General features: G+C 35.8%; 1 protein-coding gene across 2 annotated transcripts in view; it reads left to right on the top strand.

The window, feature by feature from the left end:
- The window catches only part of LOC134663278 (ecdysone 20-monooxygenase), a 63,239-nt gene that overhangs the window by 26,596 nt on the left and 16,940 nt on the right, over positions 1-19,703 (top strand). Inside the window, exons 2-4 of one of the 2 annotated variants that reach the window (XM_063519694.1) lie at positions 4,502-4,703; positions 5,298-5,496; positions 18,603-18,793. In XM_063519694.1, the coding sequence (XP_063375764.1) occupies positions 4,502-4,703; positions 5,298-5,496; positions 18,603-18,793 (592 nt within the window). Of the gene's footprint in view, positions 1-4,501; positions 4,704-5,297; positions 5,497-18,602; positions 18,794-19,703 lie in introns of those variants that run through there. The other variant, XM_063501426.1, reaches the window with a different exon arrangement.

Genomic DNA, 19,703 nt, shown 5'->3' with positions numbered 1-19,703 from the left:
ATGTTTAAAAGTTCAAGGTCCTATTTCCAACCGACGGAATATTCGTATTCGGCAAAGTCCATATTCGGCCCATCTCTAATAATACCTACCTATATATTTATATAGTCATTACTAACATTCGTTATCTAGTAATTACCTAGGAGTCTAAAAAAACTGAAATTGTGTCTAACATACCTATGTCTTGTTACAAGACCCAGCCAAGGCTTGTTTATAAATGTTCCGTATCTAAATCCTAGACCTACTAATATATGGGCCAGAGAATAATTGCTGTATTCCAATTAAGAAAATAAATTGCCTGCAGATTTGCGAGCGGTTAGCTACAACTATTATTGTTTTAATGTTCTGATTAACCTGAAAACAATTAAGGTTGTTATAATCCTATTTGTATGTGAAGTGTATTGGCTTTATAGGTATTAAACAATGCTTCGTTGTAGCTCAGTCGATGTACAAGATGTACGTAGTGGGTGATTCTTAAATTGTGTCCAAAAATTTTTTTTTTCCATAAACGTTTTTATTTTTCACATATTATTACATATATCAAAAGTACATACAAAAAGCAATTTTTTGATTCATATGGTCAAGCTTAATACCCTCAGAAAAGGTAAATAAAATGAGTACATAAACACGGTTGTGACAAAGTGTCCCTCAGTCGTGACATTTCGGCATTTTGGTGGCCAACTCGGCTATTTTGATTTATATAGTTATTTTAACATAGCCTAAGTCACTCCTATGACTACGACAAACCTAATGATAGCTCAGACGTTGAAATCCGTCTAACTATAAAGGCTGTAGAGCGTGACAAAGAATTCAATACAAATCATACATACATACAAGCGAAAAACATTTTTTTTGCTTTGGCAGTCGGGCAATAGCAAATAATCTGTAGCTAATAAAAATGCATTTCTGAAAAGTGCATATGCCTCTAAATTAATCAAACGAATTAAGAAGGACACGACCACGTGTCTATGTCACGAACGTGGACTCAAAAGTCCGTGGCGGTGACAGATTTTTGAGGCCCCGGTCGTGATAATTTGGAACATGTTCGATATTACATAAACATTTCCTTTGATTTTGAAAATGTTAAATAATTAGCTTAATCTGCAATGTATGAGGTATATCTTATGTTACAAACAATAACGTGAAACTGCAACTTACTTTTAAAACTCTAACACGGCGGTGACGCGTTAAGGTTGACCGTTTTTTCAAATGAACACAAATAAATAATTTTCGACAAAACTTCTCTCTTCAGCCATTTGTAAACCTGACAACAACACAGTGTTGCTGTTCTAAAAAAACTTTAATAAGGCTGCCAGTAGTAAAGATAATTTTCTACCGAGTACTGCATGTTTATATTACCACGCGCGGTGGTGACGCGAAAACGAATCACAAAATGTATGTTGTTTAAAATTATATAAAATCGTTATAAATCCATACAATTTTTAAACAGTGTTGTAGAACAAGGATTAGTGTTTTATATTTGATAAAAATTATTGCAATATCGCTTCATATTTTTTCAAAAAAAAAATCAAATATCACAAAATCTGGGGAAGTCACACTACACGGTCAATGACATTTCGCACTTGTAATTTTTTTTTATATGTTTCTAAACCTCTTAGGACAATACATTTAGGTTGACCTAAAACTAGAGGTAAATTGCTAAGTATATAGAGTTTACTTATTTTCACAGAAATACATGCTATTCTTACGTGTTACACAAAAAATGCATAAGAATAAGAATCACCCTAGTGCATATTCAATTCAATTCAAAATATACTTTATTCATGTGGGCCTAGCAACAAGCACTTATGAATAGTAATTTAATTAGGAATTACATAGGTACATAATTAGGTATTATCTTAATCTATTTTTTTATTATTTTTTTTTTTTTATTATTAACAGAGCAATTTATTGATGTTAATATTATTCCATAATAACATTGGATTATTATACAGATTAAATTTAACACTATAAGAATTTCACAAAAAGAATTTCTCATAAGTAATTCTTTTCCTTCGTATTTTCTCGGATACGTTCGTATTTGTCATGATACTTCAATCAACCTCAGTACTTTTTGTACCGAGACTGATTGAGATAGCAAGACACGTTCGTACGTTTCCGTGAAAATACGAGGGAAAATAATTATGCACTACTTTCTTCTTATTTTTTACTTCCTTACTTTCTGTAACATTATGCTTTTTTTCATTGCTTCTTTTATTTTATTTTAATCAACTTAAAAAATGTCGATACGCGTGGATCATATTTATGATTGTTTAGATTGTTAAGTAAATTTAAAGTTAAAGGCGATATTTTAAAGGTATATTACAACACTGTTAAACGGAGAGACTTGTGTGTTTAGAAGAAGCCACTTTTCAAGATACGCGTAGTCAACTCACTCGTCATTCGCAAATGACTCGAATCCCGTAAAATAAAAAGTCGTGTTTCTTGGGATCTAATCCAGCTGACGTTGTTTAACCACACAGTTCCTATGGCCATCTCCTGTGTCCATCATCAGATCAGCTCGAAGGTACCTACCAAAATATTGCATTGTACCCAACTTGTACATATTAATTATGTAAGTGAAGTTTAAGCTCACTTGAATAATGGGAATTGGGTTTTATTTAGTTTGCAAGATTACGAAATGTCACATGACTATATCATCTTGCTGCGTATAGGCAAAAGGGGGGAGAGGAGTTAGGTGCGCGGGACGGAGTAAGCTTCTTACCAACTATTTATTTGTAAAAACTACGTCGCTCGTCGTTGTAACCGGACGTGACGGACGGATTTTGAGTCAATTTCTGTCGTTAAAAGCGATCGGTCGTTATAAGCGGAGTCGTAATAAACGGTTGTACTTTCATAGTAGCTCATACTAAAACCAAACAAGTACCTATACTTACGTCGCTATAAGCGGTTGGTTGTTATATGCGAAGTCGTACTAATCGGACTCTACTGTAGTACTAACTACAGAAGACTCACTCTCTAACAAAACGCGTCTGTTACGATCAGCACAGATATGGCCGCTAGGTGGCGACAGCGCCACGCGCGGCTTATGGCTTTCCCCAAAATTGGGGCCGAACGGATGTACTTTTAGCTACCTGTAGCAAAGCGACGAAATCGCGGAGTGAGACACGCCTGGCGTTAGATATTGACTAATATTGAGATTAGTTCATAAAATGTAAAATAAATAAATACTTGAGGTGTTCCATTACACCAAATAGCACTGCTTAAATGCAACTTATTTTATGCTAATTTGTAGGTGAAAATACAAAAATTGTTATAAGTAGGTCCATACCTACTGAGTACTTGAGTCTTAAATAAGGTTTTTAAGGAACTATTTTGTTAGACTCTTATAGATGGCTATAAGAGTCTAACAAAATAGTTCCTTAAAAACCTTATTTAAGACTCAATCGACAAACGTAAAATCCATATGTACATGTAGTTTAAGGAGTTACGTTCTGGGGGTCTAGCCAATTGAGGTGACATACATTTGGAACCATCGCATAATAATGGTGGCGCTTGCCTTTGTTAATTTTAATACATTTATATTATAGTTAACAGTCGTTTCGTAGGCTGGCTATACGAAATGCGTAGGCGTAGTTGTTGGCGTTAGTTGTGCGTTACGTAACGTAACGCGTTACGCAAATCCAATGTCAAGAGCGCTGCGCTTGCGACAGCGGTCCGCGCTGAGGGTCGCTGACCGCTGATAGCAAATGTTTAACCCGGGATCTGAACCCGCTCACATTCGACTGTTTATTTTTAATTATATATAATGTTCGATAACCGAACGAAAACAAACCACGAATACCTATTACTAGGTAGGTACAGTCAGCAGCAGAAGTTGCTAAGCGGGCAAGGTGTTCAAAATTACCTTGACACGCTCTTATTCTCTTAATAATAAAGTCGCGTCAAGATCATTTTGAACACCTGGCCCGCTTAGCAACTTCTGCTGCTGACTGAATTTAAAATGAATATTGATTTATTGCATAAAAGCAATTAAATAAAAAATCGACCAAGAGCATGTCGGGCCATGCTCAGAGTAGGGTTTCGTAGTTACGTTCTGTCAGAACAAGCCAAACGGGGGCTATTAGTAAGTATCATGTACATAAGCATAAGGAACTAATGGAATGTCTTTTTGCTAAGAGAAGATATTTTGCAATAACTCAAAAAACGGCTGGATCGATCATGTTCGCTATAATAGTATTCATTATAAGTATTTATTAAGCTATTGTTTCACGGTTTTTTTCGTATTTTTTGGACCCATGGTTCAAAAGTTAGAGGGGGCCCGACCCGGGCACATATTTTATTTCTTTCGGAGCGATTATTTCCGAAAATATTAACTTTATCAAAAAGTGGCTTTCGTTTTGAAAGACCTATCCACCGATACCACACTATTGGGTTCATAATCTTACGGTGTCAGATATATACTCTGTCCTATGAGATGATATTTGAAATAGCACGCCAGCACGCCTGAAGCGCATCGAATAAAGGAAATATAATTCCGCAGAACACCTCCCCGCCACTGTTGGATTGGTCCGGGGTACCAACGCTGGTGCTGGCGGTGATCGCGCTGGTGGCGGCCGCGACGGCGCTGGCCACGCGCGAGGTCCGGCCGCGGCTGCCGGGCCCGCCGGCGCTGCCGCTCATCGGCACGCGCTGGCTCTACTGGAGCCGGTACAAGATGAATAAGCTACATGAAGCTTACGAAGGTGAGTTTAATTGTTATTGTTGTGCGTAAAAAGTTACTTATTTTACTCACACACCAGTGCCCTGTTTATCAAAAGCTTGTAACTTGTAATACAGGTGGAAGTCCCTTTTTCTAACAAAAGCTGTCAAAACTTGTATTACAAGTTACAAGCTTTTGATAAACAGGGCACAGAAAAGACATAACGACGTCGGGCAACCAGTCTCATATATGTATACATTCAGCCCGTAAAATTAATTTGCAAACGAATTTGATAAGTTGGAAGATTCAGTAAGTAATAAAAACACTAGCTTTTTTGGAGTTTTTACATTGTATACAATTCCTATTTTCTGACAACTAAATTACTACTATGTACATACCTACTATAAATTATTTAAAAACACTTGCCAAAGCATATCCTCTAGTTGTATGCAAAGTTGCAATGCAAGTCTATATCTTATATTGTAGGTATAGGTTTCTTCTCGATATTAAGAATGACTAAGTATACTCATTGAACCAGTACTACCGGTACCTCCTTTCTTGAATACTCGTAGAATTGACCGTTATTAAGTTTCGTCAAGGCCCCCTCGCTATCACAGTGAGAGATATTTGCACGCAGACATGTTCAGGCGCTACGGGCCGGTGTTCATGGAGACCACACCCGGGGGCGCCGCCCTCGTGTCCATCGCCGAGCGGTCGGCGCTGGAGGCTGTGCTGCGGACCCCCGCCCGCCGCCCCTACCGGCCCCCGACGGAGATCGTCCAGGTCTATCGCAGGAGCCGGCCTGACAGATACGCCTCCACTGGACTGGTTAATGAGTAAGTGGTCTTTCCGTCTTTAGTAGGAAGGAATAGTAGGTAATTAATAGCGCAACAAGCCGCAGTTAAACAAGCTTTTGTGCCGTGGGAAGTAGCATTAGGTGGCATTAGCACATTTTTACGTGATTGGTTTGCTCCAAAACGGGAATGTAATGTTTTCCGAATAACTCGAAAATTAACACATTCACTGCCAACTGCCAGGAACCCGCCTAGTGGGCGCTTGTTGTTCAGATGCCAGACAACTCACTAGGCGGGTGGTTGCTATAGGTAGCCATAGATAATATTATAATAATATAACCAGATCAACTAGATGGCTTCCTAAACTACAGTCTATAATAAAAGCTACATAGTATCGGAATAGTATATGTAATACGATTTACGATACAAGTGCGAAAAATAGGAAATTCGAAAGTGTTTTAAATCGACAAGAGCACCATATGTACTGTAAATAACTATTACACTAGTGCGTAAAATAGCACTTTTCGTGCGTATGTCGAAACTTTAAAGTGCCATATGTACCTACTGTAAAACGTTGTTCGATACACGTGCGAATAGGTAATTCGCAACTCGTGTCGATTTAAAACACTCCCTTCGGTCGTGTTTTAATTTATCGCCACTCGTTTCGAATTTCCTCTTTTTCGCACTTGTATCGAAAATAACTATTTTGTGAAAGCAAAATGTATCAATATCACATTTCACATTACATACGTATATGTAAGAACTTTTGACCTAATACGAGTATTAAATAGCTCATCTTAAAATGTACGTCTGTGTTTATTATATCTCAGTTCGGTCACAGGTCCGGTTTAAAAATAGCAACAATACTTCATAAGTATTTTTTATAATTGTTTTTGTATGGCTAGTTGACTGGTCGCGGCGGGGTGATTACTCGCGGATTGATGTCATCCAACCAATATTTGAATATTTATATTATATGGAACTCGTGTAACCCACCTGTTGTCAAATCTGTTATTTTTATTGGGTATTTATCAATAGCTCTCGAAATACTTATGTTTGGTAAAATTGTTAAACGATTGTACAAGAATGATGATTGTTTATTTAATTGACCTTCTCAACAAACAGCCATGTGTAAGTATTTGAAAAGGTACCTACTATATGGCCAAGTCATTATATGTATTAAAAATTAAAGATATATCTTATTGATACGGTTTTAACACCCCCTGGCACTGACTAAAATAAACGACTTGGTTTCACATTTACATCTCAAAACTTTTTTGTAGTTGAAGAATTGCGTTGCGAGACTTGCATCTTTTTACATGTAATGTTTTTCATGGGATACATATAAGACTTATATACCTATATTTTTTCTTTTCAATATTTTTTTCTACTCCAGCACTTAAATGTGTCAATTAAATGACTGACAGTGATATCTAAAGCAATGTCATTTGAATGCTTTGTCTATAGGCTCATAAGATGACTGCTAGCAGTCATCTTATGAGTATAATACAACTGCTTTATTTTTTTTAAAGATACAAGTTCCGATCATCTTGATTGAAAGAGGTATGTTTTCATTTACAATAATAACTCTTTTTTTTTTTGAAATAATAACTCAATTTTTTTTAAAAAATAACCCTTTTTTTTTAATAATAACTCTTTTTTTTTAATAATAACTCTTTTTTTAATAATAACTCTCTTTTTTTTTTTTTTTTTTTTTTTTTTTGCTGCAGCTGTCATAGAAAAAGTAATGTATGCAACAGCTCATAATTGGTTCTTAAAATTCTCGGGTCTTTTTTTACAAAACTCGACTTTTTTTTTTTTTTGCTGCAGCTGTCATAGAAAAAGTAATGTATGCAACAGCTCATAATTGGTTCTTAAAATTCTCGGCTCTTTTTTTACAAAACTCGACTACGTCTCGTTTTGTAACTTCGACCCTTGAATTTTAAGAACCCTTATTATATCACTGTTGCATAAACTACTATTATGCACGTGTAGTTTTGGATCATAAAAGTCATAAGTTATAATGGATCGGCTTTTATTGCGATACACTTTGATACGCAGACATGATGTTTTTTATTGTCATATTCGTTAAACCATTTCCGCAAACGGTTGAAGGCCACTGGAGTTCGCGCTAGTTAGCACACTAATAAGTAATCTTATACCTACGAGCAATTCTTGTATATAATTATATATTTAGGGGATCTCGGAAACGGCTCTACCGATTTCGATGAAATTTGCTATATGGTATGGGGGTATTCGGGGGCGAAAACTCGATCTACGACGCGCATTTTATTGACAAGAGAATAAATAAGAGCGTGTTCAGATTATTTTGGCCACCTTGTCAAATCAGAGAGCCACTTTTTCTGCTGAGCTGATGTACCTTAAGAGCCAACAGGAGTGGTCATTTGTCCATACAAACGTACTCGACTGTTTCCTCCGTGGGTTTTGAAGCTAGAGCAACGATTTTTTCAACACAGATTAATATTGTCAATATCTGTGTCGGACCGTTTTGCTTTTTTTGATATTTTTGTTTTTTAAGGCGCTAGAGCCCTTCAAAAATGGCCAAAATTGCCTAATTGACTATGCCGCAATGAGAGGCGTGGTATTTAAAACTGATAGCAATTAGCCAAAAAAGCAAAACGGTCCGACACAGATAATTTCATAATCATTTAGATGTCCAAATTTGGTTACGATTGGTTAAGTTTTGGAGGAGGAAACAGTCGAGTACGAAACCTCGATTTTTGAGATTTTTACGCAGGATTTTTGCCTTGTCCTTATCGCACTAGTTTTAGGAGCCGCTTCCGTTAGCGAGACGGGTATAATTACCTAAAATATTTCAATCTCAGCTCCTGTTTCGTCTTAATTAAGCCTTGAAAGTAACGGCCACGTCCAAGTAACAAGGAAAACGATTTTGCTCCTCGTCAAATGTCTAGACGTCTCCTTTGTAGAGCCGGTCACGTATCTAATACTTGCCTACTAGAGAATAACGTGTTAAAAGTTTGTCATGCCAAGTACCTACATATTTTTATTAACTTTGCAGATACAGTTTCCTGTCTCTTGTAATCACATGTATTGGTGGTTAGGTGCTCTTTGATAAAGGTTTTTTTAAATTTTTAAAATATTTTTTAATATTACATACATATATGAAAATATACGAAAAAAAATCTTTCCGTTTGATTTCGTATGCGGAAGTTATCACTAGAATCGTTTAGTTCTGTCCCCTGCAATTCATGTGAGATGAGACCTACTTACTGTACATATTTAAGCTTTTTCTGAAGAGCATAAGTGGCCCAAACCCATTACGTTACAATGTACATTGCAAACTAGAAATGAGCTGGAACGTGTTTTAATTAGTTCCAATCGACAGGTCACAAGCAAGAGTACCTACCTATATCGTACGTAATTTTTATGAAAACATTAATAAAAACACTTAAAATCACGCAAGATTGTATGCTACAGCTAATATGATTAATTTAGGTATGATGAATTGATGAAATGACACATTTGTGCAAAATTGTGAATATTTTATATACAATCGATTAATTCAGCATAACTAGAATAATATTTAAAATTTTAATGGTAGAAAAGAAGAAAAAATCACAATATTGGTTGTGCCTTAATTGTGTCCTCCTTTTGGTTTGATCGATACTTAAGGGGCCCACTGATTACCAGTCCGCCGGACGATATCGGCCTGTCACTTAGAACAAAAAGTTGACAGTTCCGAACAACTGACAGGCCGAAATCGTCCTGCGGACAGGGGCCTTATTCGACATGCCACTTTTGACGTCGCATGTTGAAGTTCATTTGAATCTGAACAATCATGGGTTGTCGAATAGGTAAAGTGTGTCACCTGTCAGTGAATCTCATGTAAACAAATCATTTCATCGCTAGACTTGGTTGTCTATTGGTATGGCCGCCATGTTTGGATTTATGACATTTAAAAGGGGATTCTATGGCATAGAGTAAACTGCATTTCTATTTTCTATAGTTTTTTGATTCCTCTACTCGACGCAAGATGGAGTTAACAGTCAAATTTCGATCTTGGCGTTATAAAAATAAACCGCAAGAACATGACATGCAGTTGCGTTGGTGTAGATCTATCATGAAAACGAATATATGACAAATGTCCAGAATTAAAAAAAACTTGACAATAAACATACAGCAATACATATACCACTAAATGTCAAAAAGAAAACAGATTTAGTATAATAAAGGTAACAAATTATATATAAAGTTTAAATTTTAAACCAATCGTCGTGGGTCCTAACCCCGGCTCTTAGCAATGAACTTCTTGTAACTTGTGTGAAAAATATCATTTGATATTACACCAATTACTTTATGGTGAAGTAAAATATCATGAGTCATGAGGAAGACGGAGTAGCCAGTAGCCACAATAAGCTATATTTTTGTCCTCTGGGTTAGATGGCAGTGAAATAGGGAGAGATAGTGAAGAATGCGGCAAAATAAGCATTTATTGTGTTGTTAGTAGTTAGTAGACTAGTTTTTTTTCTAAAAATGAAAATTGACGCAACAGCAAGCTCATAGCCCCCTATGAGCCAGTCTGTTAGGTGCAGGCTTAAGGGCTAATCCCGGGGGAAGCGGAGCGTCGGCGACTAGCTGGTGCATCTGCTTATTAACCTCTTCTCACTTTTACCTCAGGTCCTTTGATTAATAAATTAAGGTAAAATTCGTAAGAACTAGTGCCTGTGTCATATTCTAAATTGGACGCTATGCCTAATTAGTTGTTATAAATTAAATACAATAATTATTTATTTAATTAAATTTATAACAACGCAACGTGGGGTTATTCATGACGAATTTTAATGGCTTATATAAGACAGCGGTCGTATATTGCCTCAGAAATTTGGATTTTGTCAGTTTGAATGAACAGCAAACTGGAGACATTGAGATTAATTTTAAACTTATTATTTTAGGTGTTCGTAAGAAATAAGGTATTGACAGACATTGACGGAAAATCGCGAAAACCCAGCCAGGTGCGTCGGACCACGCAAAACGGAGGAGGATTCCATACTTACTTCTTCTACCATGTATGGATATGCCAAATAGCAACAAAAAAGCCGAACAAAAATACCGTTTCTTCGCAGCACTAGATTTCAGTCCTTTTTTTAGAAAAGTAATATGTTTAGGTACATAATATATATATATATATATGTAAGTAATTCTGTTATGTGAAACTTATATGTTGTGTTACGAGACTTACGAGTAGGTAACTTTAAACTTTAACAGCCTAACAGATCCCAATAAGGCCTAGTTTACCCTCTGGGTTGGAAGGTCAGATGGCAGTTGCTTTCGGAAAAACTAGTGCCTACGCCAATCCTTGAGATTAATTGTCAAGCGAACAATAGGTTCTCATGATCCGTGGCAAAATCGAGATAACGCGAGGAAGAATAACTTTGTCACAAGAATATTTGGCCAAATATAAATCCTTACTCTCGTGTATTTGACCTACCTACTCGTATTGAGTCGTATTTTGCCACCTAGTAGCCTCGAATTGGTTGTTATATGTGGCTTTCCATAAATTAAGGGTCCTTATGCTTCAATAAGGACGTTTTCATGGGGTCCCGTTGTTTCCCATAAAGTTTTAAGTCATAATGTATTGTTTGTCATATTATCATTACTCATAAAACTGAAACCGTTAACATTTCAAGATTTTAGTTAGGTTATCCTATAGATAGGTTAGGTTAGGTTAGATTTGTTTTATGGCAATCGTGAAAAGTGACGCGTTTCTGAACCAAATGAATTATGACTAACGAAAATTCGAGCAAACAATACATTATGGCTTAAAACTATCTGGGAAACAATAGAAACCCCGTTTTCATCTGAAGTTGCAATAGAAATTGAAAAAGCCACATTTTTTCAAGCTTTTACTTAGTTTCATCTGTCCCGTTGGTTGTCTGTCTGTTCCAATGTGGTTCCAATCAAATCATGCAAATTAAATCCCAACAAAAACATAAATGTGTAGAAAATCCTGAAATTATAAAGGATTTGTCTTGGCTAGTTTTTAACAACAAACCAAGTTTTTGAAAAACTAACAGAAAAATATATATTACCTATATGTCTATACGTAAAAACTAGCCAAGACAAATCCTTTATAATTTCAGGATTTTCTACACAGCACAGAACTTGGCACCCATATAGATCTCAATTCTTTTGTCGGCGAGTTAACAACGACACATATTCTCAATATTGAACTTGGCTCTCATTTCACATTTATGTTTTTGTTGGGATATCATTACTTTTTGTACAGAAATTACTATAGTATTCATCATGAAAGCAGTTTGCCTAAGCTGAAAAGGAGACCCTCGCTAACGCGCGGTTAATTGTCAAAAAGTTTCAGTTTCACATTTTTTCTTTTGTATACGCCTTATAGTCTACTTTCATTCCAAATATCAAGTTTCTAAGTAATCTAGAAGTGGGTTAGGTTTTTGGTCTATAAGTATTTTTTTTTCATCGATATATCAATAATTTCCAGTTTTCAGATTTTTCCCTCTATATGCACCTAATAGTCTACCTTGATGCCAAATATCAAGTTTCTAAGTCATCTAGAAGTGGGTTAGGTTTTTGGTCTATAAGTATTAATTATTATTTTTCCATCGAAATATCAATAATTTCCAGTTTTCACATTTTTCCTTCTATATGCACCTAATAGTCTACTTTGATGCCAAATATCAAGTTTCTAAGTGATCTAGAAGTGGGTTAGGTTTTTGGTCTATAAGTATTAATTATTATTTTTTTTCCATCAAAATATCAATCATTTCCAATTTTCACATTTTTCCTTCTATATACACCTAATAGTCTACCTTGATGCCAAATTTCAAGTTTCTAGGTCACCTGGAAGTGGGTTAGGTTTTTGATCTATATGTCAGTCAGTCACAAAAATGCCGGTTTTTAAAGGTTAATTTATCAATAACAGTTTGAGCTATGTTTATGAAATAGTGTATTTTGAACAAGCTAAGGGACTTGAATACATGTGCCAAATTTCATGTGTGTAGGTTAAGTAGGTTTCAAGTTGTGAAGGGGTCAAAAGTAGCTCGAAATGGTTCGTGTAATATTACACACGGTTGCTGCGTCGCCAGTTCCTTTTTCTTTGAACTTGGCTGGACACGCTACCGCGTGTCTAGATTTGACCCACTTCTCGGGTGTTCAATGAAGCTGAAAATTTACATAAGTACATAATATGTAATATGGGTGACAATACAATATTTTTATGGTTACCATCGAGCTGATCTGATGGTGATGATACAGACAAGTGGTCTTTTAAGTCTTTTTAACTTTGTGATAAAACAACGCAACTTAATTATATAGTGTGTCAAAGGACTGTTCCATTTCAAACATAGACAGAGAGATTCATACTATCTTTGTCTTACACTAGTACTAGCACCCAAAAGAAAAGGATGAGTATAGTTTTTTTGGTTCCTATTTACTGACAAGATTTGGTTGACCCGCTATATTTGAAAATATTTAAAGAAAAATACAGTCAGAAATTAGAAATTTTGTTATCTAACCTCTATCACTCTTGCATATTCGAGCGATAAAGAGGCAAATAGCTGAGTTTCGATTTTCGCACTTCCCGATAGGCCCCTTTGTAAACAAACCGCCTTGATGTGTCTATGTCAAATTATTAATTGTCTGTGAAAACTTGTTAAAAAAAAGTTTAAAACAAAGGCGTAGGCAAAGAGTAGTATAATATGTATATAGCTGGTCAACCAAATCATGTCAGTAAAAAAAGGCACGAAATTCAAATCTTTCATGGGACGATATCCCTTCGCGCCTACATTTTTCAAAATTGCCGCCTTTTTCTACTGTCAAGATCTGGTTGACCAAGTATACCTATATAGCGCTGGCGGTACACCGAGAAATTCAGTAAAATGCTGCAAATGATGTTAAAGGTATGAAAATCGGTACGATTGATCTGTAGAACATTTGAAACAATTTGACCCGAAGCACCAACAAATAAAAAAAAACGAGAGGAGTTATGACGTCATCTTTTTTTGTAAGGAATAAAAAAATATTGTTTAAAAACCTATCGTGTTTGGTATTAAACGAAAGGGCTTTCTGAGCCGATTCCAAACATATATCACATCATTACATTTCAGTATTTTTTTTTAAATTATAATATAAATAATTTTCAAAACATACCAATTAAGTTTGGGTTTCTCCAGATACAATACGGTAATTTTTTTTTTGTAAAATATACCTCTAATCTTATACCTAATATCCTCATATCTAACCCTAATAAAGCAATTTTGAAATTATATACATTTAGGTTTTTTTTTATTTTTCAATTTTACATAGTGTGATCTATGAATCTCTCAATTAAATATTTAAAAAGAAAGCATAAAATTAATATATAACGGTTTTTTTCAGAAAGTCGCTTATATCTCGGAATCTATAAGTCGTAGTAAAAATTGTCTATGTAATAATTAAGAAAGAATTAACCGAAAAAACTCACCTTTAACGTCCCCCCTTTCCCGAGTTCTCCACCCCCCACTCATCAGAACTTTTTCTTACTTAAAGCTTAGATATTACCAAAGGAACATGTAATAGTATTTTATGCAACTGTTGTTTAAGAGAGGTCAAAAAAGGCGAGTGGCGTGAGCAACAATAACAACAAACAACAACCGAAAATTGTTAATAAAGACGCCACTAGTATTTTTTGACTCAGTTAAACAACGTTGCATACAATACTTTTTCTACGACCAAGCACTTACTTTGAAATGCAATGAAATAATAATAAAAATGGATGATGATGATTGTTTCATGTCCTAATGTGATAGGTTGTTCAGTGCGTGGGATTCTTAAGGGGAACGAAAATTTTATTATTTTTGCGCTACGACGCACGGTTTAGGAGATACAGCCCTATAAATATTTTTCTTCCTCTTTTCTTTTTTTTTTCTTTTTTTTGTGTTTTTTAAATCTTACTTAGGGGTTTCTTAAAGGGGAACGAAAATTTGATTATTTTTGCGCTACGACGCACGGTTTAGGAGATACAGCATTATAAAGTTTTTTTTTTGTGTTTTTTAATCTCTTTTTGTGTTTTGTTTTTAAATATTAATTAGGGTTTCTTACAGAGGAATGAACATTTTAATATTTTTGCGCTACGACGCACGGTTTAGAAGATACAACCCTATAAAAAAAAATCTTTATTTTTTTTTGTTTTTCGTGTTTTCTAAATATTACTTAGGAGTTTCAAAGGGGAACGAAAATTTGATTATTTTTGTGCTACGACGCACGGTTTAGGAGATACAGCCCTATAAAGATGAACATAATCGTACCATTAACCAAAACATGTATATGGTTTACTCATCTGTCAGAAATGACAATTAAAATTAGATTGGAAACAATGTATTCCATACAATATTTTTTAAGTGGTGATTACACGAAGTATCGTAAAAGTGCCAAAAAGATACTGCGTGTATGCACAAATATTTTTTTGGGGAATAGACTAAAGACTTGTGTTGATAACTATAAGTTAGGGGTTTAAAGGTGTGTGCACGACCCTTTAAATGACAAATAACAGTACGGGAGTAAAAAAAGCAAGTTTCAATACTCTTATTTTACCCGAATGACATTATTACTCGTATTGAGTAATTCGGCAGGGCTATTATTACACTTTGTAAAATTGAAAAATTAAAAAAAAAAACCCAAATGTAAATAATTTCAAAATTGCTTTATTAGGGTTAGATATGAGGATATTAGGGATAATTTGAGGTATATTTTACAAAAAAAAATTATGGTATTGTATCTGGAGAAGCCCAAACTTGGTATGTTTTGAAAACTATTTTTATTATAATTTAAACAAAATGACTGAAATGTAACTATGTGATATATTTTTAGCATTGGCTCAGAAAGCCCTTTCGTTTAATACCATACACGATAGGTTTCTAAACATTTTTTTTTTATTTCATACAAAAAAACATGACGTCATAACTCCTCTCGTTTTTTTTATTTGTTGGCGCTTCGGGTCAAATTGTTTCAAATGTCCTAAAGATCAATCGTACCGATTTTCAGACCTTTAACACCATTTGCAGCATTTTACTGATTTTCGCGGTGTACCGCCAGCGCTAGAAGTGGGCAGCAAAGAGTAGTATAATATATAGGACAGTCGGCAGTCAACGTTTGTTCCTAATAAATATAACATTGATGAATCAAGGCGGTTTGGCCGCGATACCAATTTCGTTATCTGCCACCATTAAATTTCGCTCGTATATGCAAGAGTGATAGAGAGGCAGATAACGAAATTTCCCCCCACCCCCCTTTGGATGGTTCTTGTTTGAGTTATAATGTCACTGTATTGAGGACTCAACCTTTCCATTTTAAAGTGTTTTTATATCGACATGACACTGGCTACTGTAGTAAATGCCAAAAAAGAAAAAAAAACGCTGTCATAGTAATCGTCAATCGAAATAAACAACGTACAAATATCCAAGAAAAAATTGCAAAATAGTATATGATAAATATGTAAAACATCATTAATTATCGAATTAAGATTATATACAACTTTGTGTAAAAAAATTGAGGCAATTATACAGCCCGATTATACGGGTTACATCTTGAAAAAGATGATTATCTTGGAAAGAAGAGTAAATATACATAGGTGAACATAATGGTGAACAAAGGTATAGTAAAATAGGTAGGGACATAATTCAGGGTTTGCTTGTCTGGTCCACGCATGCTGTACCTATCACGACCACGGCACGGCCGCCTGCTAACTTTTCGGTATAATAGTAAAATCATAGGTCTAATACCTATGATTTTAATATTATAGCGAACAATATTTCATGTTCATGATCTCGAATTTAAGACTTTAGCTTAGATTTATGGCGTGCGGCCTAGCGCGCGTTGCCTCTATGAGGAGCTGTCAAAGCGCTTTATATCTGTATGCTTTTGATGATGCGGATCAGCATTCTTATCCAGCGGGGCAAGCGGCCAGCCTGCAGAAGGGCACCCTACCGCACTTGGTAGGTCACTACACTCACTACCAGGATTTAGGGCTAATAATTTATTTATAAGTTTTTAATACCTTTAAACGAGCAATTCTTGTATATTTATTTATTTATTTATATGTATATATATTTCGGGGATCTCGGGAACGGCTCTAAACGGATTTAGATGAAATTTGCTATATGGAGGTTTACGGGGGCGCAAAATCGATCTAGCTAGGTTTTATCTCTGGGAAAACGCGCATTTTTGGGTTATTATATGTTTCCAGAGCAAAACTCGGTCTCCCAGACATTAAGTTTTTAATTTAAGTGTTTTTATCATGTTTCATATTTAAACTTACAGATGTGAATCACCAGCAGAGTTTTTGGAGAGGTGTGGTTTTCTTATTTCCTGTTACCAACCTGAAACACCATACCTACTTAAATATCAGAAAATAATAAAGTGAAGAAAATTAAATAAAGTTGAATGCTTAAAAACTTTAATGTTTTATTAAAATTAAACGAAAAAAAATGTGTAAACTGAAATAGATCTAATTTTTTTATTTGTAGTTGAATAACATATATGTATTTAATCTCCTTTAATTAAAAATCATCTCTGAGTAGATACATATTAAACAATAGGTACTTTTAGGTCTTGGTAGTAATGTTAGGTCTTATGACCTACTGTATTTGACTATATTACTTACCAAGACCGGAGCCTGACCTGTCAGTCACCAACTATTTTGATGCTCTTTGTAGGTAGCAGTAGCGCAATATTTAGTCAAAATATTTTGACTAATTTAGATTATTTTTATGCCAAAAAAGTAATACAAGCTATTCATGTTCCACTTAGTAATAAAATACGGACTTTTCTGAATATGTGGTTTACGAAATGTGTTAAGAGCCAACAGGAGTGGTCATTTCTCCATACAAACGTACTCGACTGTTTCCTTCGTGGGTTTTGAAGCTAGAGCAATGATTTTTTTAACACAGATTAATATTGTCAATATCTGTGTCGGACCGTGTTGCTTTTTTTGATATTTTTGTTTTTTAAGGCGCTAGAGCCCTTCAAAAATGGCCAAAATGGCCTAATTGACTATGCCGCAATGAGAGGCGTGGTATTCAAAACTGATATCAATTAGCCAAAAAAGCAAAACGGTCCGACACAGATAATTTCATAATCATGATTTCCAAATTTGGTTACGATTGGTTAAGTTTTGGAGGAGGAAACAGTCGAGTACGAAACCTCGATATTTGAGATTTTTACGCAGGATTTTTCACCTTGTCCTTATCGCATTCGTTTTAGGTGCCGCTTCCGTTAGCGAGACGGGTATATTTACCTAAAATATTTAAATCTCAGCTCCTGTTGGCTCTTAAGGTACAACTTGTGGTTTATTAACGTGGTTTAGAAATAGGCGGCTTGAGTTGAGAGAGGTGATGAGTAAATAGTTTCATTTTTTTACAATTTTGAGCGTTTGTAGGAGAATGTGTGGAGCAAGCATTATTTGACGTGTAGGTGTGGGTTCAACAAAAAGATCGCTTGTCAATAAGGCATTCTTGCTGTTAAAATTCAATTATTAATAGCCTTTATCGACCATCAGCAATGTAGTCCCTTTTTGATTGATGGAAATTGTCACGTAAGTTCCACTACTCGCCGCCGCATCGCCTACAGCGCATTCGTTGGTCTATCGCTCACAAGATGTCATTAATTCATGTAAACTTACGTACTGAAAAAAAAAAGTTTTACTCTTTGCTATAAATTACCCTTTCGCACGTCAAAAACTCCAAGATGGTGCCGAAGGTCATAGAGAACCAAGTCTACCTTTGGAATCATTACTTGTCAAAATTTGACATTAGCAATCCACAGTTAGGTGACAACCAAACCAAACCATTATAAACCTTAAAGTAATAATAAAACAAAGTTGTTTTTTGTTAAATTATTGTTTGTACCAAATGAACTTCAGCACTTGATGAACTTCAAATGAACTTCAGCAGTTGAATTTCAAATGACGCGAAATCTGACAGTTGTACATGTCGAATAAGGGCCCTGGTAATCAGTGGGCCCCTTTAGGTACTTACTTACTTACAAAAATATTAAACCTTCATTACAATAATAATTTACTGTCGCGCAGCATGGCTTTAGAACTTCTCGATAGTAGTAAACATTAAAAGTATACCTTTGATAGCGAAATGACCGTATTTCAGGCAAGGAGAGAAGTGGTACCACCTGCGGCGCCACCTGACCGCGGAGCTGACGAGCCCGCACACCATGCAGGGGTTCATCCCGGAACTGAACCACATCTGCGACGACTTCCTCGAGCTACTGCAGGCTTGCAGGCACGTCGATGGCACGGTCAATGGCTTTGACCAGCTCACCAACAGGATGGGCTTGGAATGTGAGTATCTACTTACCAGTGTATTTTACACTCTTTCGGAAGGTTCACTTCGGTCTTCTCGGACGCGAGCGATACGTTATTGTGTAGATTTCTAGCTGCACACGCATGGTTGACTAAGAGAGGACTATGCATTACCTAGTACTTAGTAGTGAACGATTCACTATCCATGTGTTTGGGCAACCGGTTAGGTTAGAATCAGTATTGGCGTGGTTCATATGGGCAGAGAGTTGATTATTTTATTTTATTTAGGGATTAGAAATATTATATACCTCGTTTTGCGATTCTACTTGCGTCCTTACAAGGTCTCACGTAGCGACCTTGGTCGCAACGCCGGCGCCGAATTAGGACTTTATAATAATAACCTACAAGTTCTGATTACCTGATTCAGAATTCAAGGTCTAGGTTGTGAATACACTTAATCAGGACAGGACCCACCGCTGTGTTAATAATACTAGGTACTCTAAATGGGAGTTTCTGAGGTAGATAGATGTAGGTACATTTCTATGGGACGACGAAGTAAACTGAGGGGCTAACCGCGAAAACCGTTTTTCGCAAATTGCGGGGATCTTTCTCTTTTACTCCAATGAAGGCGTAATTAGAGTGACAGAGAAAAATGCTCGCAATTTGCGAACTTTGATTTTTGCGGTTATAGCCCTGATTCCTGGACGTCTATGTTGCGTTTCGTGGAAATTTAATCGGCATAGAGCAGTACTTACACAGGAGCGGAGCCTGTATTTTGTGTATGAGCTTTTTACCAAAACCCTAAATCGGTGATTACTACACTGCACGGTGGGTGTATCGACAGGAATACCATTTACGAGATTAGCGTGAGGTTCTAAGTGCTAATGTGATATGCAAATTGATCATAATGGTTGAAACAACCGGCTCGGCCATAATAGCAATAATGCAA

This window comes from Cydia amplana, chromosome 1 (assembly GCF_948474715.1).
Source record: "Cydia amplana chromosome 1, ilCydAmpl1.1, whole genome shotgun sequence".
Classification (NCBI taxonomy): Eukaryota; Metazoa; Arthropoda; class Insecta; order Lepidoptera; family Tortricidae; genus Cydia; species Cydia amplana.
The sequence above is the reverse complement of the archived record's forward strand: the minus strand, read 5'-3'. Positions and strand labels throughout refer to the sequence as shown.